Raw genomic sequence first — 23,084 nt, forward strand, 5'->3', positions numbered from 1 at the left:
TGAGTTGACTAATGCCTGAAGGAGTCAGTAATGTACCTCATAACTGCATCGAAGCGCAGGCTACACAAAAGAACCCAGCTACAAGTTATCTGCAAGTCTGGGTGTTAATTGGGGAATTTCATAGTAGGATCCTCCTGCTTCGTCCTCCAACATTATGGCTCGTCCTCTGGCTGCTTCATTTTCGGTGTTGTGCCTGGATGACCCAGACAATTTCCATAAGGCCGCAGCTGTTGCCACAAACTTCTAGAGTCCTGCCGCTACATGAAGAGGAGTAGGACGGCTCCATGACTTTCTTGCAGATCTGTCTCGTCCTGGGGAACATCACGGGTGTGAATCTGGGCAGGTAGAGGGCAAAGTACTACCTTTCTAACCTCCGCCCTTGCCCACCACACCTTTTTTGGGTCTTTGAAGAACACTGCTTATGTGTCAATAATTATTTTTATTTTAACTGAGAACAGAAGCATGTGTTGTAGCTCCATTTTCCTCAATTTTACCGTCGTATCAAAAAGGAGCTTTGTTGCTGAATTACTGCTGTATAGATAGGGAACACTCGCACGTTCGAATTTTCCACTGCCAGTTAACCCAAAAAGCTACCGTTTTTCAAAATCACATCCCAATCCCAGAAATGTAGTACTTTGGCTATGAGAGTTCTGGGAGTCTCCCTGGGTTTGGGGGGGTCAAACGGGGATTCCCTTACCCTTTCAATTGCAAAAATGTTGGTCAGTCTATCTGAGCCCAGGGTCGCTTTGATCCATCCCTCCAGGAAAGCCTCTGGATCCTTACCTTCCTAGTCTTCAGGAAAACCCACAAACTGTAGATTGCCGTGACAGGATCTTCCATCAGTATCTTGTGCCCTGTACACGAGGTACTGCACCCTGTCTACCATATCTGCCATGCTCTCTTTCAGCTCCAAAACCTTTAGAGTGAGTTCTGCATTTGTGTTCTTAGTGCCCTCTTCAGCCAGTATCCCATACCTTTGCTCTCGGCAAAGCAAGAGTTGATTTTCATTTCTAGAACAATTTCCGTGTTAATCTCTGTAACTGTTTGAGTCAACAGTATGTGCATGATTTTGTCCATAGCCTCTGGGCAGTGTGGTGTTGTATATTAAACTTAGCTGAATCCATTCAAAGATCAATTTACTTGTTGAACGACCCACATTTACATCTTCAAAGCACTTGGGACCATTAATCTTCATATTTATGTATTAATTCGCATGAATTACAAATGACGCATCCAACTTCGAAAAATTTAAAAATTATGTTTGAAGGAAATTGGAATTTGATGATGTAATATAGTGCATCCTATTGCTTTGATATAGGACAGGACTTGTTGTAATGTATTGATGGTTATATTTGACAGTATACATAATATTAAATGGCATAAATGCATGCAACAAAGCAACTAACCGTCAGTTATTTTGTGTATTTTATTACATCTACATAATAACATTGAAAAACAAAATAAGGACCAATAACTGAAAACATTTTGGCGAGGCCAAGTACCCAGAAAACATTTTATGTATGTTGAAACACATTTAGAATGAAAGCAAATTAAATCTTATAGCTATTGATACGTTTTGGGATCGTACACTCACAGTGTATGTTGTGGTTAGCATAAAGAAGTATTTGAAAGGTTTTATTTGAGGGTGTTAAACAATGGTCTTGATGAAATTTCTATCTCACTAGGCTTTAGCAGAATACTTTCCATAGGAGTTTTAAATTCCATTTTCACCTTGACTGAAGTAGTTTTTAAAGCAAAATTGTATGCACACATCAAGATTTCATGAAGGAATATTTGATTCTATAAATGCTATACCTTGAATTCTGAACAACTGAATTAAGGTTTTTGATCTATTCCTGATAACTGATCCAATGTGAATGTAACAGTAGCCGACAACTTAATTTTAGGAAAAGCAAATATGTTTGACTATAACTGATGAATATCAAAGCGTGAGTCAAGTAAACAGGGATGATAAAATCCAGTCCAATGTGTATTACCATCAGTCATTAAGTCAGTGAAAACTGGAGATTAAGTAACCAACAATATGTCTACCAAATATGAATGCATGCAATTTGAAAAAGTCTATAACCAAACATTTCAAGTGTGAAATACTTAGGGCCTGATTCACAAAGTGAGACGTTTGGTTTGAGCTTAGACCACACGTCTAAGTTTACGCCTTTGGGAATTCACAAAGGGCATTTACGAGTAGCATCTTTATGTTCACACTTGGGTGGATCTTTGCTCTGAGTGCGGACATAAAGATTCTACTCGTAAATGCCATTTGTGAATTCCCAAAATTTTAAACTTACACGTTTGGTCTAAGTTTAGATCAAATGTCTCCGTTTATCTGTGTGAATCGGGCCCTTAATGTTTATTTTCTGTCGATAGATTCTATACAGCACAGCATAATAAATGTAACTTTTGGCCTTCACAATTGAGGATGAGTATGTAATAAGGTAACTCTTATTTGGATCTTTCAATGAATATGTAGAGCAGCAGATGAAAATTATAAATAAATTAATGAAGTTGAAGATGCAGAAAGTGAAGTCATTGCCAACAAGTTGTTTGTTTGAGTGACATTTCTTTGATTCCTACAGATAGTAAAATACAAGCTCACAGAATGGTACATATCTGCAGATGTGTCCCTGTGGAAACCCCAAGTATGCTTTACATTGTGTCACATGCATGTTCATGACGAACGCAAGTTCAATCCGATGGTCAGCAAATTGTGGACCAGTCTTAAAATCGAAGGGCGTCTGCAGACCATTTCTCTGAGTCCTTTCAATTGATTGAAGGGAGGCAGTCACACAGGCCTCTCTTTTCTGCTCGCAGGAGAAGTGTCTCTGTCTGTAAAATAGTTTTATCATAGTAATTAGTACAATTATTACACACAGCAAAGGATAGTTTATGAAAGGGGACTACTTTGAGACTTAAGACATTCTAGGTTGTGCATGACAACAAATGCATTCATTTATGTATTTATTCATTTTATTGATCTTTATGCCTCAGAGTCAAAATTACACAATACAGCATAATGATTTTTTAACACAGACTCTGGTGCTGGACAGTCTGGTTGTCAGTCTTTAATGGCAAGATAATATCTATATTAAGGTGTTTTGAATGCTTTACTGAACTGCTTGGGCTTAGGCATGCATTTTGAGTCATAACAGGAGGCATTCTGAAGTAGTAGTTTCTAAAGTGTTGTGGAATCCAGATATTATGACACTTGTGCAATGTAGTTATTGAGTGTCATGATGAATAGTCCAGTAGTTTAGCAATGTGTCTTAAGGCTGTAGAGGACTTCAACCAAAAATAGTGGTGAGACATCATGATTGTGGTGATCTGGGCATACTTGCAATATGTCGAGTTTAAAAAATCGTGCCACAAAATAATCATAGACAGAATTTCAGATACAAAAATATTGTACGTAGGTACAGTGGTTAATTTTTAATAAAAATAAGTGCTGGGGTTCTCATCAGGAGGCAGCTTGCACTAGCCCATTTCTCCCGCTAGGCCTCCTAAAACAGAACCAACTACTAATCATGAAAGTGGGGAGAGGATGTGGCGCAATGGCAAGAGCTGCTGACTTCGGAGCTGGGGAACCAGGTTTGAGGCTCTGCGTCGGTTCAACATCCTGTGATTCTGGGCTAATCACTTAATCGCACCGTTAATAAATGTGCCCATAACTCGTGCCCATGAAAAGCGGTGGTGTTGACGATTAAGTGCTGGTGCTCAGCACCAGAAGCAACTGGCTCAAATTAAGAACTGGGTTTGCATATATAGATAGCTATAGTTTGACTATATTTATCTTAAACGTTCTGCTGCTGTATGCTTGGCTTGCCCTTGACCTACATCAGGTACGATGTGAAGTGCTGTGCAGCACAGGAGTAGTTACTCTGTGTTGGTTGTATGTGTGCCTGGGAATAGTACAGTGCAAGGATGGAGCAGTACTGTGAAGTGCATGTGTGTTTAATACATTTACTGGGTGCATGTATGCCTGAGGGGAGTACATCGAATAAGAGATGTAGCGCTGTCTATTGCGTGCACAATGAAAGCATGTGCTGGATGTATGTGTGCTTGCGTGAAGTACAATACATGAAGAGTGAAGTGTTGTGTAGCACGTACATAGAGAGTGGTTGTGCTGGCAGTGTGTCTGTAAAGAGCACACTAGTTAAATATAGAAAAGCTTCAGTGCTGAACAGTGCGCTCAGACAGTGTGTGTACTGAATTCACAGGCAGAGGGTGTGTGTTGAATGCATGTGTACATGTAAGAGTACAGTGCATGGAGGGGAGGGACAGTGCTGGTCAGGGAGTGTGCTGTGAATGTGCACGGAGTAACGTGCCTGTAATGGTATATTATTTTGAGGACACTGGGTTCCATTTTAGGAAGGCCACGTCCACTTAGTGGAGACATGAGGAAGAGAGGAATTCCACCACACAGATTTGTGTATTGCTGCATTCCTATGAGCTGGGTATGGACATACTGTAAGGAAAATGAAAAAACTCCCTTTATACTTCCAGTAACAACTCTTTGATAAAGTGATAGATCACAAGTAAGGGGCCTGGGCAATTCTCAGAAAGGGGAGATGGTGTTGATAATGGAATCATAAAGAGCAGGGCCAGAGGTCTGGGATTTGCACATGTCCCTGTGACTGACATCCATGTGTGAACTGTGGTCACTCCAATTAATTGTGTTGTGGACAATCGGCTTCGGAGTCATTCCTGCTGTAATGGATATCTTTCATGAAAAAAAAGAAAGGGAGAAGCAACACTTTAAAAGAAGCAGCATCCCAACATAAAACTCTCAATCACATTTGGTGTCTGGAAAAAAGGACTAACATTCAATCAGGGGAATTGTAAGCGCACTACTCACCCGTGAGGGTCTCAAGGCCCAGCCGGGATGGGGGGGTGGGTGTGTATTGGGGGGGGGGGGGTGAGGGTCAGCAGTTTTGGATCAGTCTAAGAGCCAGGTCTTCAGTGCCTTCCTGAAGGTGTTCAGGGTGGAGGCATGTCTGATGTCGATGGGGAGCTCGTTCCAGGTCCTGGCCGCGAAGTAGGAGAAGGATCTTCCCCCTGTACTTGCTCTGCGGATGCGCCGGGTTTTGGCGAGGAGGAGGTTGGTGGAGCGGAGGTTTCGTTTTGGTACGTGGAGTGTGATTCTGTCGTTCAGGTATTGAGGTCCAGTGTTGTGTAGGCATTTGTAGGCGTAGGGGAGTATCTTGAAGGTGACTCCTTTCTCAACAGGGAACCAGTGGAGCTTGTGCAGGTGTTGGCTGATGTGTTCGTGTCGGGGGATACCGAGGACGAGTCTGGCGGCTGTGTTCTGTATTGTCTGGAGCTTGCGTTTCCATAGTTCAGCCTGCTGGTGAGGAGTGCGTGGGTGACTGTTTTCCTTGCCTTGGGGAGGAGCCATTTGAATGTCTTGCGGAGGATGTGGAGGGTGTTGAAACAACTGGAGGTGACGGCGTTGACCTGTCGATTCATGGAGAGGGAGGAGTAGAGTACAATGCTGAGGTTTTTGGCGTGGTTTGTGGAGCTCAGGGGGGTGCCAAGGGCGGTGGGCAGCCAGGAGTTGTCCTATGTCGAAGTGGTGGTTCCGAGGACGAGGACTTCCGTCTTCTCTGCGTTGAGTTTTAGGCAGCTGTTGCTCATCCAGAGAATGAGCTGGGTGTCGTCGGCGTAGGAGACTATGCTGAGGGCCGCCATGTAGATGTTGAAAAGGGTTGGACTGAGTGATGATCCCTGTGGGACTCCGCAGTTGGTTTCCGTGGGTTTGGAGAGGAAGGGTGGCAGTCTGATTCTTTGGCTCCTGCCGGTGAGGAACAATCTGATCCAGTCAAGGGCGGTGCCATGAATGCCAGCGTTGTATAGTCTGGCTGTGAGTGTGCAGTGGAAGACGGTGTCCAAAGCTGCTGATAGGTCGAGTAGAATCAGGGCCGCGGTGTGGCCCTGGTCGAGGAGGGCGCGGATTTCATCGGTGGCGGCGAGTAGGGCGGTATTGGTGCTGTGGTTGATTCGAAATCTGGATTGGGAAGGGTCGAGGATGGCCTTATCTTCAATGAATCTTGTCAGTTCTGCGTTGACTGTCTTCTCGGTGACTTTGGCTGCAAAAGCAAGGAGCGAGATGGGCCGGTAGTTCTTGAGGTCAGTCGGGTCTGCTGAGGGTTTTTTGAGTAGTGGCCTGACTTCTGTGCGTTTCCAGTCATCGGGGAAGGAGCCAGTCTCGACGGTGGTGCCGATTGGTGCTTTGCAACACGGGTGCGATGGTGGTAGCGGCTCTGTGGTATATGTGGGGTGGGCAGGGGTCTGTAGGGGCCCTCGAGTGGATGCCTTTCATGTTCGCCGAGGTCTCCTCGGTCGTAATCGGTGTCCAGGTTGAGATGGTGGTCTGGCTGGGGTTTCCGCCTGGCGGGCTGTGTGGTCCGGCGTGTGGTCGTTGAAGTTGTCGTATAGGTTCTTTATCTTCAGGTGGAAGTAGGATCCGAGTTTGTCGCAGAGGTCCTGGGAGGGGGTGATGTCCGTGGCTTCGCTGCGGGGTTTGGTGAATTCCTGAATGACGCTGAAAAGTTCCTTGGAGTTGGAGAGGATTCTGTTGTGGATGAATGCCCTTTTGGTAGTTCTGATGAGTTGATGGTATTCCATCATAGTATCTTTGAAGGTAGTGTAGATCCAGGGGGTCTTGCTGTTTCTCTAGTTCTTCTCCAGGCGTCTGCAGGTGCATCCGGTTCCTTTGGAGGTCGGACTATAAATAGGGGAGGTTGGGTTCCCAAACATTAGTCATCTGCAAAGCAGCCAGACTGGTTGTGTAGGAAGGAGAGGCTCTGGAATACTTCTGCCTGTGACCAGGACTGGGGGCAAAGGCATGCTAGTCTCCCTACTGGATGAGGGACATAACCCAGGAAACCAAGATCACTTGCCCTGGAGCCTAAGGCACCAGTGCCTGCCAGCTTGCCAAGACCAGTATGCCCTGTGAAGAAGTGGAAAGCGCTGGAGGGTATGAAATCCAGTGGGGAGAGTATCCCCAGAGTGAGGAATGAGGCTAGCACCGATAGGGCCATTGCCCATGTGCCGTATTGGCTCTGCGACCCCCACTTGCCAGGAGAGGGCCGCAGGAGACTGAGCCAAGAGTGAAGCCACGCATGGGCAAACCTGTGCCCCCATGCTGCGGCGACTCCGTATGCCAGAGGTGGCCACTGGTAAAGTTATCAAGGATGAATCACTGGGAGCTGTGACTGTCTTGACGTGGGCGTTCGCACCAAGAAAGTCGTGCCCGTGTTTTCCAAGTACTGCAGAAACCCCATATGCCAGGAGGGGCTGCCAGTACCAACATGTCAAAAGATTCAGGCCTTTACCTGAAGTAGAGACTGAGGCTATGTCCCGCTGGTTGGACCCACACTGCAAGGGAACTGCATCTGACTGACCAGAGGGCTGCTGAAAAAGCCATGGACGACGTCAACCCCCCCCTCCCCCCCCCCCACTGGGCTCCAGTCAGGAGCTGATGGATTCCTTCGCCCCCAGTGAGCAAAGTCAACATACCACATCTTTGAGAGCAGGGAGCTCCTCAGATATCTGAGAGACCTCCAGCAATGCAACTCAGGTGAGGGAGCTTGTGCCACCAGATGTTCCTGAATAGGACGAGAGCAGCCCCACTTCCCCGAACTGAGCTGGTGTGCATTGAAGGTGCCTGATGCATTGCTGAACTCTTCTGTCCTGCGAGAGCAGGTAAGGTGTGAACTGGGCCAGTTGGGCCCTGGGAGGACTCGCAGCTAACAGTGCTGAGACACCATAGACACTTTTGACTAAATTCCTAAAGAGTCAAAGGGAGAACTCTTGAGTACGCTCTAACAGTTTGCATTCCCTGATGCGGCCACCAGTGAATGGGGAATAACCCTGAACATTTTACACAAAGAAGGGTGGGCCAGGGATAGGCCGGATAATTACTGAAGCCCCGACCTCAAGGGGGATTGTATTGTTGCTTCTGAATGTCGTACCTCTTTACATGTGTACAGTTGGAAATAAAATAGTACTTTTCTTTTAAATCAAGTATTTGGCTAGACATTGATTTATTGTTCTTACTGTTTGCACTTTGAGTTATGAGTTGTGTTCACTGAACTGTATCTACACTCCCCCCGAGGGAGCCTCGACTGCGAGACCATAGCTACCACTGAGAGTCAAGTGCAGAAGGGGTACTTGGCCCAGTTGTGCAGGATACATAGTAGGTCAGGACCGGGTCCTTTAGGAGTGAAAGGTCTCAACCACGACTGTTGGGCCCAGTAACCCTACATGTCCTGTAGCCAGCTGAAAGGGGTTCTGACAGGTCTACATTCAATGAAGACAGTTCTGCACTTATATTTTAGCTCCTTAACGAGCCGGCAAGGACTGGGTGGAAAACACTATATCAGATCATCTCATTTCTTTTCAGCTATGGATAAAATTATTGTTCTAGAGTTGGTCCAAAAGTGAACCAATATAGCATTTTACTTGAAGGAACAAGAGAAGGATTCGGTAACCAAGTGGTTAGATAAAATTGAGGGTATCACTTTTCTAAATTGAACAGAGTCCTGCAGCGAGGCAAACACTGTGGGACTTTCTTGAGGCTGGATTATAGATGACCGCAAACCAGCACATCTATCCTTATATATTTAATGTTATTATGTAAGACCTAATTCTTGGTGACCTTAACCTGCGGTGGAATGAAACTAACAACCCGCTAATTCAAACGCTATGCAATCTCCTCTGTGACAACAATTTAACACAATACTGCACGGAGGAGACGCACTACAAAGGAGCTACCTTGGATGCCATCATCGCTCAACGAGACGCAATTACAATCAACCACATACTCCCCGTGGACTGGTCGGACCACCACATGATCTTATTTCATATCAACCAACAAATTCTCTCTCAAACACCTATGCAAGAACCCCCCAAATGGGTCAGAAACTTCTCCCAGATTCCCATGGTAGTCCTTGAAGAAAGGATAAGCTTGCTTCTTCCCTGCACCAACGACCACCTCTCCACAACCAAATTCACCGAGTGTTACAACGCAAAGCTAGTGGCTATGCTTGAATAGCTAGCTCCCCTAAAGCTGAAAAAGAGCCAAGCCATTCCATCCAGGTCATGGTTCAACTCCGACCTCAATTCTGAAAGGAGAAAACTAAGAGCCAAAGAAAGAAGCTGGAGGAATAACCCTACCTCCATCCTCCGCGAACAACTCAAAACAGCTTGTAGGAAGTACTACAATCACATCAAAAACAAGAAATCCATCTTTTTCGGCGCTGAACAGCGCAAAAAATAGACCCAAGGAGCTCTATAGCATCATCAGGCAACAAACCTCCAAGCCCGCGACCCCCCCCTCCCAATACAGGCGTCCAAAGAACTCTGCGACAACTTCGCCAACTTCTTCAACGATAAGATTACTAATATCGAACTCTCCCTGGACGTCATCAATATGCACCCCACTAAGAGCATCACGTCCGGGACGCAGGACTTCTCTCCCTGTACCTCTTCCAATTCTTGGCTAAGTTTCCACCCCATTCAAGAATCTGAGATATTCACGCTGATCTCCACCTCCAAACCCTCAGCTCATGTCCTAGACCCCATTCCTCCCCTACTGACCAAAAAACGGAAGCGCTCCCTAGCTCGGCTTTGGTGCACGATCATAAATAGCTCCTTGAAAAATGGAGTCGTTCCAGACTGACTTAAAATGGGACAAGTCACACCCTTGCTGAAAAAACCCGGCCTCGACATTACGGAGCTGAATAACTTTAGACCGGTTTCGAACCTCCCCCTTCTGTCCAAAATCCTAAAAAGATGTGTACTCCAACAACTAACCCAACACCTGGACAACATCAACCTACTGGACTCCCACCAATCTGGCTTCAGAAAAGGCTGTAGCACAGAAACCGCGATTCTCAACATCATTGACGATATCCACTGTGAAGGAGATTCTCCGTGGATTTATTCCCGTGCTGAATGAGACTCAATCCTCACATGCTGCCTACCCAACTACCTTCCTGCATATGAGCGACTCGCCTTTTCGAAACGCACAGCACAGTCATATTGCTGCTAATCCCAAGTGCTCACGATAATTTTGTCCTGATTAAGACCCCGCCGTGAGGACTAACTTACCCTCTGTGATAGGGGTCGAAACGTAGACTACTCTACTTCTACACAGACTCTAAGGCCACAAATGATAAATACGCATGTACATTAGAGCGATGGAACTATTGACCTATGTTAGGCCGGAAAGGTCATACACCATGTATAAATGATGTATATATGTCATGATACCCTTTCCTTGTCCTCCTCTCACTTATCCACCACTCCCTACCTAATTCCCTTCTTCTCAAACACTAAGAGCACTGTATTTTCTAATATACTGGAGCAACTGTGTTGCCAGAATATATAATGCTTTGAATTTGAATCGCATTCCAAATACCTGTTTGAAAATAGTATTAAACTTGACTAAGGCAGCCAAAAAGTCACACATTGTGGATTGCGCTATTTTGTAAACTATTCCTGTTCTTGTTCATGTTTTTGCTAAATGATTGCTACTACGAACGTCTTTATTCTGTACTGCATTACTGACCCAGGTCGGGTAGTTTTGTGTGGGTTCTCCCATTGAAACTCAACACTCAGAAAAGGCTGTAGCACAGAAACCGCGATTCTCAATATCATTGACGATATCCACAGATCACTAGACTCTGACCAATGCTGCCTCCTCATTCTCCTTAAGCTCTCGGCAGCATTCAACACGGTAGATCACAAACTTCTCCTTAGGCCTCTCCAAGAAAGAGCCGGTCTTGGCGAGGTGGTCCTCCAATGGTTCTCCTCCTTCTTGCACAATCGCACTCAAAAAATAAAAATCAAAAACTTTGCTTCTGACCTCCACCCAGTAAACAAGGGTGTCCCTCAAGGCTCAGTGCTATCCCGCAACTTTTTAACATCTACATGGAACCTCTCACCAAACTACTCAAAACAGCCAACATCCGTTTCCATCTCTACGCTGATGATACTCAGATATATTTGGAAACTGCCTCCCTCAGAGACATTCAAAGACTCAATGACGTACTGAGAGATGTTCAACACTGGCTGTCATGCAACCACCTTAAACTGAACCCTGATAAGACTGAGACACTCCTAATCTCGAATAAGGAAGAGAACCCCCAAATTGCCGAATGGTTAAAGGCCGTTGATGCGCTCAACGGGAATCTCACTCTAGCAGACTGTCAAATCACTAGGCATCACTCTAGACCCGAAACTGAACATGACCAGACACATCAAGAATTCGGCCAAGAGCGCTTTCCTTAACCTCAAACTACTGAACAAAATAAAACCCTTCATTCCGCCCAGTAATCCCAAACAGGCCACCCAAACTCTGGTACTGTCAAGACTGGACTATGGGAACGCAGTCCTCTCAGGAATTCCAAAATCCCATCTGGCTCCCATCAAAACAACGCTGGATGAGACAGCCAATATGATCACCGTCATCAAGAAATTCGACCACATTTCTCCTGTACTCAGGGAACTTAAGTGGCTTCCAGTCGAAATGCAGATTAGGTTCAGAACAGCCTGCCTCACGCATAAAGCCCTACATACCGGCAAACCCGAATATCTGGCAAAAAAAACTCAAAAAAGCCGGTCATGCCAGGAACCTCAGAAGCTCAAACTCCCTCTTATCATCCCACCAAAAACTCGAAAACAAAAAACTGCGGATCGATCCTTCGCCGGAAGCGCTCCCAAAATCTGGAACTCTATTCCCCCTCACTTCAGAACCATTCCCTCCTTTGTAAAATCAAAATCCTGTTCCTCAACCGCTCCCTAGGGAGTCGATAGGATCAATCGGAGCAGGTAGCTGACACCGCGCACTGCTCCAACTCGAAGACTTCGAAGGACTCCGAAGACTAAGACTGTTCTGCACTGTTATTGTGTTGCTCTTTTGTTTTGTGAATCTCTGTAATGTATCCAAGACCCTAGGTTCAGGCCAGCGCTATATAAAACTTCTTAAATAAATAAAATAAGACCATGTGTACCTTCAGCTGTGAAAGCGGTGCACCTCTCCCAGGGAAATGTATGCTTTCCAAGGATTACGATGCAGAATGCAGCACACATGGAAAGAGGAAAAAAACTAGGGGAAATATAGATATTTCTCCTCGTTATGCCTTACCTGGGGAGGAGTAGCATTTTGACGCATTACCAGGTCTACCACTAATGGTAAATCTGAGAATGCACCAAAATCCATGGGTGGATGCATGGTAACATCCACGCTACACCCATGGAACTCCTCCCTGGGGCAGAGTAAACCAAGGTAGCGATTTGTGCTGCCATGCGTTACTCCAGATTTATCAAGTCACGCAGGGCCACACAAGAGTGGCTTGATAAATCTCCACTTAGATCTTGCATGGTGCAAGGGCAGCGCAAAACCTTGATAAATCTGGCCCTTAATTTTCATCTATTGTAGCTTCTACAGTCGAGGCCCTACTTACTTGATGAATTGAATCTTTCACTATACCCCCGCCAGAGTTCTGAGGTCTGCCTCATCCCTGTTGTTTCAGATTGCTAAATCCTGCTTGGTTAAAGCTGGAGGTTGTTTCTTCCCTGCGATGGCGAGCAGGGCTTGGAACAAGCTCCCGCTCTATCTGTGTTCCATTCAATGACATTTACTCCATTAGATCCTCTTATGGTTACTTTTCCTGCAAGTTTTTTTTTTTATTCACTTGCTAATCCTTTGTGCCGTTGTTTGTGATTTATTTTTGTAACGCTATTCTCCTTTGTTAAGCCCTTAAGTTTTTCATTGTGCTATAATCTGAGTAACCGTAAAGGAGTGGCAGGCACTCTGGATGCCTTTTTTGTCAGGGCAGAGTCCGTGCTCTGCCATGAGATTGAATTTACGGAGAGGCGCCTGTCGCTTGAACCCTTAGCTGCGCCAAGGCGATTATCTTCGGGACCCATGGTTGCGGGTAACATTCTTTTAACTTGCTCGCCCCCTTCTATTGATGACTAGTCTCGGTCTGTCCCTGAAAATGTATCATCCCTTACAGACATGCCATCTGGAACAAGTATGGTCACTAGACAGAATACCTTCAAATCCTCTATTGAGGATCCCGTGACCAAAGCAAAAGAGCAGACAGGAAAGAAAAGATGAGGGGCTGGGACTCAAAAGCTCAAATCAACAAAAGCGGCCTCGATTAAACAACCAGGAGGCGTCTTTAGCACGCACTGTCTGTACTCAAACTGACTTTCAATTTGACGCTACCCCTTCCTCAAGCTCTGCTTCTGGGCCCGGCACTTTGAACACTGGGGGTGAAGACACCATGGGTAGTGTTTGTGTTTGTGCTCATATGAAACAATTGTTTGAAACCCGTTTTGCTCTACTTCAGCCTCGGCTTGACCATATGGACCTTGTTGTAAGCAAACTGAGTAGTCAAATTGGATCCTCACAACATGTTAACTCTATGGGGGAGGGTATGGGCCTAGCAGTATCCTGTACTCCAGCTATAGCTCCTTCAGTGGACCTATTTGCTAGGATATCAGCCATTGAAGATCTGCTACGCAAAGGCCAGGGAACCTGCGATTCTAGTGTATTGCACAACACTATAGTAGCAGAAGGTGGCGTCCCAGGTTATGGCCCCTACTGTAATAGATAGAGCACTCGTAGGACCCAAGAACACTTCTGGCTCAATTTAAAACCACGCTTCTGTTTATGACCAGCCTTGTGCCACCACCAAGGTATTCATTCCACCTGTTGTCCCTATGGAGAAGGAGGAGGTGAGGCTTAGCCTGCCTCTGGAAGCTACCCCACTGACAATTTTAGCAAATGTGCCACACTCGGTCTCTGAGGCAAATGAATCCTGGGAGGCATTAAGAAACAATGCTATCTGCTGGCTCGGGACCAAAACCGGGCTGACTGAGGCCTTGTTTAGCGAGTTTAAAATGGCCAGAAGGGGAGGGTGGGTAGGGAGAAGGGAAAAAACACTTCCAGAGGACTGCATCGTTCTCGCTTTTAAATCACCAAGCTTGGTACATGAGATTCTTTGCAGACTTGGTTGTGATTTTGTGATACAAAATGGGATAAACGTTCTGCCCCTAGGATATTTTTACCCCCCCAGAAACGATCTCCATCGGCTCATAACACAGAGACCGACTACTACCAGTTTTTATCAGCAGTTTAGTATACCGGTTCAAAATAGATTTGATATATTGCCATCCCTGGAAGACAGATTGAATGACCTTAAACCCTAGTTTTGTACCACAAAGGGGGTGCGAAAGTGATACTTTTAATACTGTAAAGGTTGCACCTGTGGCCCCAAAGAAGTTTATTTATAATCTTAAGAAACATACTGAAAATCAGGCCATCTGCCCTATCGATCAATGAATTGGGCCAATTAATGCCACTTGGGCAAATAGGGAAATGACCAACATTAATTTTGTACCTGATAATAGTGACCAGGGACCACTTATGCTAGATGGAAACAACAAAAACCTGCACTTAATGAGTGATGTCAATTCCTGTACCACAAACCATAGCTCAAATTGTGGCTACACAAAACGTCTTACTAGGGTCGATTCCAGGGTTAGCAACTTGACTATACTCTCATGGAATGTGGCAGGCTTAAACACTAAATTAAGTAACCTGGATTGGCTGGATTTTATTTATGACTTTGATATTTTATGTATTCAGGAAACTTGGATAACAAACTTTACATATCACCTTTCTAACTCCGGCTGTGCCTTCCAGTCATGGGAGGAGCAAGGGGGGTCTGGGTATTTTTATATCCCATAGGTTGAACTCAGAAAGGTGGCTATTGTGGCATCCAATATTTTCTATCAAATTTTTAAATTGTACATTGATAAACAGTATTGTATTGTTCTTATTAATTTTTATAACAATATTCCTGTTACAGAAATGAACGAAGTTATTAGGCAGTTTCTGGCAGACTTGTCGGCCATTCAAAGGAATATATCTAAAGAATTGTGTGTAATTTGGGGAGGTGACTTTAATGTGAATCCTTGTAGTCAAGTGTATGGTGGACATTGTGGACTCTCACATGATGATGATATAGACATCTCCCATTTCTCACATTCACTTATTGGAGAAATGTTAAATACGGTTAAAAATTCCTTGGATTTAGGCTTTGTTAATGATTTGTGCTCACTGCCGATCCTCTTTAGTAGTACATTTAATGGTCGGGGTTGTCCTAAACTATAGACTTTTTTCTAATATCAAATAGATATGCGGATAGAATTTCTAACTTTAAAACCCACACAGTAGCTTTTAGTAATCATTTTCCAATCGGTTTTAAGTTAGACTTGCCGACTAAGGTGGTATCCCTTGGACACTTACCTACAGAGCCACTAAAAGACATTGCTATAAATAGGACTAACGGATACTCCATCAGATGGGCAGGAGTGGATACCTTCCAACTAACCAAGACACTTCTAGCCAGTTATAACCTAGAGTTTCAGACCTGTCTAGATGAGAGAGAAATGGATATAGATATCCGTAATTCCTTTCAAAAAATCTCAAAGGCTGTTGAAACAAACCTAATGACAAAATCAAAAAGCACCTCCAACAGCACGTCATGTTGGTTTGACACTCAGTGTAGTAAGTCGCATGCTGGCCTGATATCGGCCTTGCATAAGCCGACTAGAGATCGGGATGAAATAAAATGGGCAAGGCTGGCATATAAAACATCCCTTAAAGTACGTAAAGAGGCCATTCAAACTGAATTGTGGCAGGCACTTAGGCAAGCCTCTGTCTTAAAGGACATGAAAGACTTTTGGAAGGCTGTGAATGCACCGTTCTTGGCCCCCAAATACTCCCCTAGTTTTGAAAATACAACTGGGGAGGACTAATGGGTGTCCCATTTTTCTAGACTATATGGCAGTGGCTCTTTTCCCGCCATTGGTGTGGGCCCTGGTTTGGGCCCTTTTAGCCATCTCCCCATCCGCCTCGATTTTGAGGTGGATGAGGGGATTGAGGCTATAAACGCTAGTGCTGGGAACAAAGCTCCGGGCCCAGACTGTGTACATGTGGACCTTTTCAAATCATGCCCTAAGTTGTGGGGTCCACTTCTAACATTGGTCCTAAGGGCATGTTGTGTTCAAGTTTTACTTCGACCTGGACAGAGTCCACCCTTGTTCTCATCTTTAAGAAAGGTAATCGCAATGACCCAGCTTGCTACCGCCCCATTTCATTGCTGGACTCCCTAGTAAAGGTCGCCGGGCGTGTGGTCTTAAATAGATTGCAGACGTGGGTTGAGGCTACAGGTATCATTTCAGATTTACAGTACGGATTTCGCACTGGTCTGGGCACAATCGAACAAAGCCTGAACCGGAGCCTCATTACAGGAAAATATGTTCAAGCAAAAAAGAGGGAGTCTGCATATGTGTTTTGCTGACTTGAGATCAGCGTCTGATTGTGTCAATCACTCAAAGCTTTGGCAAATTCTAGAGGAAATGGGGGTGGAAGGGCAATTAGTTAATTTCTTAAAACAATCCTATCTAGATGCCCGGGCCAGGGTTCGTTACGGCAGAACGGGTGAGCTTAGTTATAGTTTTCCCACTGGAAAGGGGGTAAGGCAAGAGTGTGTGTTTGCAACATTCCTTTTCACCCTCTATATAAATAGCCTGGGAGACTTTTTAGCACAGGAATGTCAAGACCTGCCCAGCATTGGCAACAGGGCAATTGGCGTATTATTATACGCTGATGATGCGGTCCTGTTAGCCCGCACCCCGAACGGTCTGCAAAAAATTGTGACGAGTTTCGTATCTTATATGTCAAGCCTGGACCTTAAAGTTATCACCTCAACAACCTTTGTCATGAAATGTAGTAAGCCCAGTGTAAAGTGCCGCAATATTTTCATACATAGCGGGAAACTTGATTTTGTAGATCATTTTTCATTTCTGGGGGTTGTTTTTGACAATAGGGGTTTGTGGGCAAAAGCTGTCAATTGTAAAAAATTACTTTTTGCTAAAGCTACAGGTGCTCTGATTAATTTTACAAGGAGGTTGGGCAAGCGCCCTATTGATGACCTCCTGGTAATATATAAAGCCAAATGTATCTCTGTTGCCTTGTATGGGGCTGGCATTTGGGGCCATGTAAATGTGGAGCCACTCCAACAAGTTGAAAATAGTTTTCTGAGATACCTTTTGGCTGTCCCTGATAGCACAGCTACTTACATCTGCCATGCCGAACTGGGCCTGCCATACCTGTCTGACCTTATTAAAATCCAGCCGATTTTATTATGGCATAAGGTCTGGACAGGTGTGTCTACAGGCCTAAATTGGGAAGTGATTTTAGATTGTTTGAAACTGCAGCAGGTAAATTACATCCCCTGGCGCGCTTATATTAAAACATTTTTTTGGTGACCTTGACCACATTGAGTTGTTTGACAATCCTGACTCCATGCTTCATATCTCGAGGAAGGACCTAAAAACATTATGTTTAAATCACCTGGAGACAATCAGGCTGTCTTCTAACATTCTGAAACAGACAGTCAGAGCCAATCAATTACTCTTGATTCAAACAGGGATACAACCGTATTTATTATGTACCCCAAGTAATTATGATAGGTTCTTACTGACGCGCCTACGTTTAGGCAACTTTCACAACCTGGTTACATTTCCCCAATTAAACGACTGGTCACGCTCTCTCTGCCCCTGTCCTTGTGACAATGCATCTAATCAGTCGACAATCCACTTTATGTTTTTTTTAAATGTTATACTGTATTTAGGAGAAGATGGATTGTGCGTTATTTGAAGATGCTAGGCTTGAGGCAATGTCGACCCGCATTTATAAGGCTTCAATCTCTAGCTGATGAAAATGTCACTAGTCACATTGCAAAATATCTGAAAGGGGTGGTCAGAACAAGATCTTCGATATAAGGTCCAATTCTTGTTGAAACTAACTGATTTACATGATGATTTTGTTACTACCTGAGCATGCGGCTAACACTTTGTAATCTGTGTTATTTCATACCTATGGTAATTGTAATGGATTTTAATCAGTTTTTAGCTTGATAAACTTTTAAATTATGAATGCTTATTTTTAAATGTTGAATGATACTTCTTGTGCTTTTATGATTTAATACTTGAATCGAATAAAGCAAATATTGATTGATCGATACCAGACTTTGCTCTTCGATTGACTCAACTTTCATTTGATTTTATCCATTCAGTAAAGTACCTCCGCCTCTACCCCATTTCTACGCCTGCACAGCCAAGGCAGAAACAATAGGTGTTAGCTCTTCCGCCCCTAACCGTCATGAAGGTTATCACCACTGTGATTCAACAAGGAGTCTTGCAATACAACCACAACATGGAATGTAAGGCATGCAACCGTGAATACCACACACCGCCACCCATACAGACACAAACCTTCTGGTGCGGTCTGCCATACCATCTCTCGGGGAGAATACCGGTTGCTTTTCTTATGCTTGATAAAGATACTGGACACTATTGTCCGAGATTAATTCTTTCAGATAACTTTCCTGAGAAAAAGCATCCTCCCAAAGAATCAAACACACTTATAGTTTTAAGTCTGCTCCCAAATCTCACTTTAAGCTATTTCTAATGATGATCAAACAGTATTTTATCATATCTAGTACAAACTGGACAAACCTGAAAACGTCAAAGAAAATTAATGTCTAGTCTAACAGAAAAATCATTTCCTGCATCAGTAGAATTGAGATGTTTAATACATTGTCACTATTGCTAAACATGTTGTAACAAATGTATGTTTTCACTACATGATGGTTTGTGTGGGCCACTAGTACTGCTCATACAAATATCTGGTATTAATTGTCCTTCCTAAATGCACTGCAACAACAACAAGGTGATGGATGAAATGCTTGAATTTATCTCAGCCACTGACAATTGCTCGAGCCGCATTGTTTTTCCCCCAACGTGCCATCTCAGTTTGGACCCAGCCATATGCAATTTAGTTTTGACCCTGCTCTCATGGGAACAGTCAGCCCAAACTGCCAGGCAAGGTCTTCCCTGAACACAAGTAACCTAGGACCAGTTTAGCCCTTATTAGGGCTCATTGGCCAGGTATAGCTTGATTCCAGTGGCACAGTGAGTAGGGGACCCACGTCTGTGCATAGCTGTTGCACTTAGGGTGGCAAATGCAACGACGACAAGATGATGGATAGAATGCTTGAATTAATCTCAGGCCGTATCCCAGTCCATCTTTTTTCACCCACCATGCCACCTCATTTTGAAACCAGCCATATGTAAATCAGTCTTGACCCTGCTCCCATGGGAACAGTCCAGGCTGAACTGCTAGGCGAGGTGGTCCTCCTTTTGTCTATCCACCTCCATGATCTCCGATAGTCTGGTTTCTGGTAGGTACTGCTCTGAAATCTGCAATGTTTAGCTTATTTGTTAGACCGGTCATCCTTGGTGTCAACGTCCCCTAAACCTTTTGCCTTCACCCCTCCTGTTTTCTGCATTCATTTTTGTTGGCATTAGCACCCTGTGCACTTTACCACTGCTAACCAGAGCTAAAGTGCTTGTACTTTCTCCTTAGAACATAGTATAATTGGTTTACATCTTATTGGCATATTTAATTTACTTATAGGTCCCTCACATATGGTAATACATGTACCCAGGGCCTGTAAACTGAATTCTATTAGTGGGCAGCAGCACTCAATGTGCCTCCCACTCAAATAGTCCTTCAAAACAGGTCTCCAGCCTGCCACTGCAGCCTGGAGTGCAGTTTTGAACCGCCAGTTTGATCTGGCGAAAAAATAACTTTTGCCAGGCCTAACCTTAATCTTTAAAACATTTAAGTCCCCCGTAAGATAGGACCTAAACTGCCTATAGGGCTGGGTGTCTTGGTAGTAAAAAACACCAACATTTGTTTCTCACTACTGCAAGGCCTATCACTCCCATTGGATAACATTGGGTTACCTTATTACATTTCATATGTCATAACTTTTGATTGGGAACAGATAGGAATCTCAAGTTTGGACTCAAATAAACTATAACTTAAAATCCTCTGTAATGGTAAGGACAGAATTTAAGTCACAATTCTGAAAATGCCACTTTTAGAAACTTGGCATTTTCTTGTTCTAACCATTTGGTTCCTTTAGACTGTGTCCTGAGTCACATGACTGAATAGCTTGTCAGTTGGTCTTTGTGTATTTCTTCCAGACAGTGAGACTAAGCGGGACTGGGTGTTGGCAGGCAGAGTGGGTTGGAGCTAACACTAGTCTTTTGACAACCAAGACCACTTGAAGTCTTGGCAGGGGAAGGGAAGAACTTTGCAGAACCAGATGTGGGGGTAGCTAGGATATCATCCCCACTTAAAAGACTGGCACCAGGTATAAATATTGGACCGCCTGAACCACCGCATCAGTACACACTGGACCTGTGGAAATTACAGAGGAAGGACTGCCTTATTCCACAGAGGACTGCTGTGCTGCTTGAGGCTTGCCTTGCTCATCAGAAGACTGTCCTGCTGCTTGTAAAGGTAGACTGGACCTGCTCCCTTCATCCCAGGCTCCTGAGTGACACCAAGGTTTAGTTGACTGACGCAACAAGGTCCAGAAGCCTTCCTACAACAGCTCAGCTGAAAGTGGACCTGCCTGAGCCCTGCTCACCTCTGCTAGAATGGGTACCCGAGCCCCAAAAGGAGTGTCCCCAGGTCCTGGACTCTTGGCTGGCATCTGAGTGCACTCCTCTGCAAGAAAAAAAGAAATCCTCTAGTTTTGGCTCTTCCTGACTGTGAACAGGCCCGTTTTTGCCAAGACTTTGCCACCTGTGTCGACCGCCAGTGCGAAGCTCTGGTGAAGCCAACTTTTCATGTTAGAGCGAGCACCAATGGCGACAGGCAACATAAGATGTACACTTCACACTACAACAAGGACAGCCCGCGGTGACTGCAACGCAATGCTCTAGCATCGACCATCTGCACTGCCCGACTGGATCTTCGCACTACAACAACAACAGTCTGTGATGCCAGGCCTGCTCTTCATGCTACAGCTAGGACCCAACTGAATGCGTTCATTGCTCCTCCCTGCTCTAAGTGGTCTTCTGCTGCTCTTCGCGTTACAGCTACAACCATCTGCGATGATCTCCCTGCTTCACGCAGCCACCTTCACCACAAACTGGACTCTTCACGTTGGACTTTCAGAAGGTAACCTGGTCCCAGTATCTGGCCCATGCTCCAGTTTGCCTGAACTTGTGATTTTCCCACGGTCTAGCACGACCAGATGACCACACGTGACACTTTCTGCTTTTAGGCACCATACTTACCTGAAACTTTAAAACTGCACATCTCCGGTTCTACTTTTGGGATTTTTATTATTTGAGTCTCATTTTATTTTTTAAAATGTACTCTATTTTTCTGAATTCATTTGAAATTTTTCTTGTGCTGTGTTTCGACTTTATTACCGTTTCTGTGCTGCATACACATTGCTCCCAAGTTAAGCCTTACTGCTTTTGTGGTTAGTTTAGTGACCTTTGTGGTTTACTCGGACAACAATTGCAGTTGTTGCCAAAGCGGGGTTTCTACCCCTCCAACCAATACCCCAGTTTCTTACATTATTGATCTGTGAAAAATAGATAAAAGCTAAGGTTTTGTCTTTTCGGACAAGACTCCCGTGACCAACACCAACTTCAACACCAGCATGACTGCAGTAGCCTCGTAGATGAGGTCCAACTGCCTCAAGCTCAACACTGACAAAACCAAAGTGGGGATCATCTGAAGCAAAACCTCTACGTGGGACTACAAGTGGTGGCCAATGAACCTCAGACCCCTCCCACCCCTTACGACCAACACCAGAAGCCTGGAATCATCCTGGATGAAAAATTGGACATGACAGCATAAATCACAACAGTTACCTCCACCCACCTGCTGATGATGCTGTGAAAAAATCTTCAAGTGGCTACCAGAAAACACCAGGAAAACAGTCACACAAGCCCTCAATACCAGCAGACTGGACTATGGCATTGCACTCTACCCCGAATTGCGCTACTTTGAGACCATCACCAGGCACAGTTCTGCCCGGCCACCTCGCACGCAGTCTCTCTAAACTGCACCCACGATATCACCACCTCATCACTTCTCAGCATGGCACAGTTGTAAATATTTATTCTCCGTCTTCTGATCAGCTGTTAATTTACCATTGTAGTTCAGGCTACGAACACAGATTATATGTGCATGTGTTGTATCCTTTGTTTACCCCACAAAATACAAATAAAGAAATTTAACAAAAGGAGAGGAAAAAGGGGCAGGCGGACATGCTTGGTTTCTCAAAAGAGAGAGTTTGTCTCCTGGGAACCAGGCGATTACGTTGTAAACCCTGTGCCCACCCATAAGCAGGGCATCATAAAACACACACCAGTTCCCTCCTCATGGCTTTCTATTGAGAACCAAAAGACATGATTCCTGCAGCGGGGGACACGTACGACTCACGCTTAAGCCACCAACACAAAACTACTTCCCACAGAAGCCACTGCGACCACTTCTTCCGATCAATGTGGTTAGTGTCGGTGTTTTGGCAAGAACGCACCATGCTTGAGCCCTTACAAATTATGCAGGATATGGTTAATATGTTGTTCAACAACCCAACGACCAACAACCCAACGTCCAACAACCCCGTATCCGCTGCTCCTGCTCGAGTGTTGAAGAAGTCTTCCCCGCCCTGCAATAACCTTACTCAGCAAAAGCAGCATGCCCCATTAGAGAGCCACTTAGTGAAGCGGTACTTCTTGCTCGTCCGAGTACCTATCATATCATGCCACATAAAATTAGTGGAACCCTTCAGTTGCCTTCTTCTGTAAGTGTATCATGTGCCCTTTAACCACTCCTGTACAAGTGTGACTAACATTAATAGTAAGACCTGCTATTTACAGTTCATACAAGCAGCAGAACTGTGTTCGAACTATATTTGCTTTAGATGTAAAAAACAACAAGCACTGATATACAAAAGGGAGCCCCACACTGTGCATGCAATGCGCAGCACTTTGGTCCTCACGCAGTGTTTAAGTACAGAGCTGCCGACGCGTGGTTTAAGTACAGAGCTGCCGACTTTGGGACTCGGGAACTGGGTTCGAGTCTTGGCATGGCTTTC

The 23,084-nt window shown here is 44.8% G+C and overlaps 1 protein-coding gene across 1 annotated transcript in view; it reads right to left on the minus strand.

The window, feature by feature from the left end:
• Nucleotides 1-1,411: 1,411 nt before the first annotated feature.
• NICOL1 (NELL2 interacting cell ontogeny regulator 1) overlaps nucleotides 1,412-23,084 on the minus strand; it is a 46,754-nt gene continuing 25,081 nt past the window's right edge. The window contains exon 4 of the mRNA XM_085642555.1: nucleotides 1,412-2,847. Coding sequence (XP_085498681.1) covers nucleotides 2,782-2,847 — 66 coding nt within the window. The 3' untranslated portion in view covers nucleotides 1,412-2,781. The remainder of the gene's footprint in view (nucleotides 2,848-23,084) is intronic.

Source organism: Triturus cristatus, chromosome 2_2 (assembly GCF_964204655.1).
Source record: "Triturus cristatus chromosome 2_2, aTriCri1.1, whole genome shotgun sequence".
NCBI lineage: Eukaryota > Metazoa > Chordata > Amphibia > Caudata > Salamandridae > Triturus > Triturus cristatus.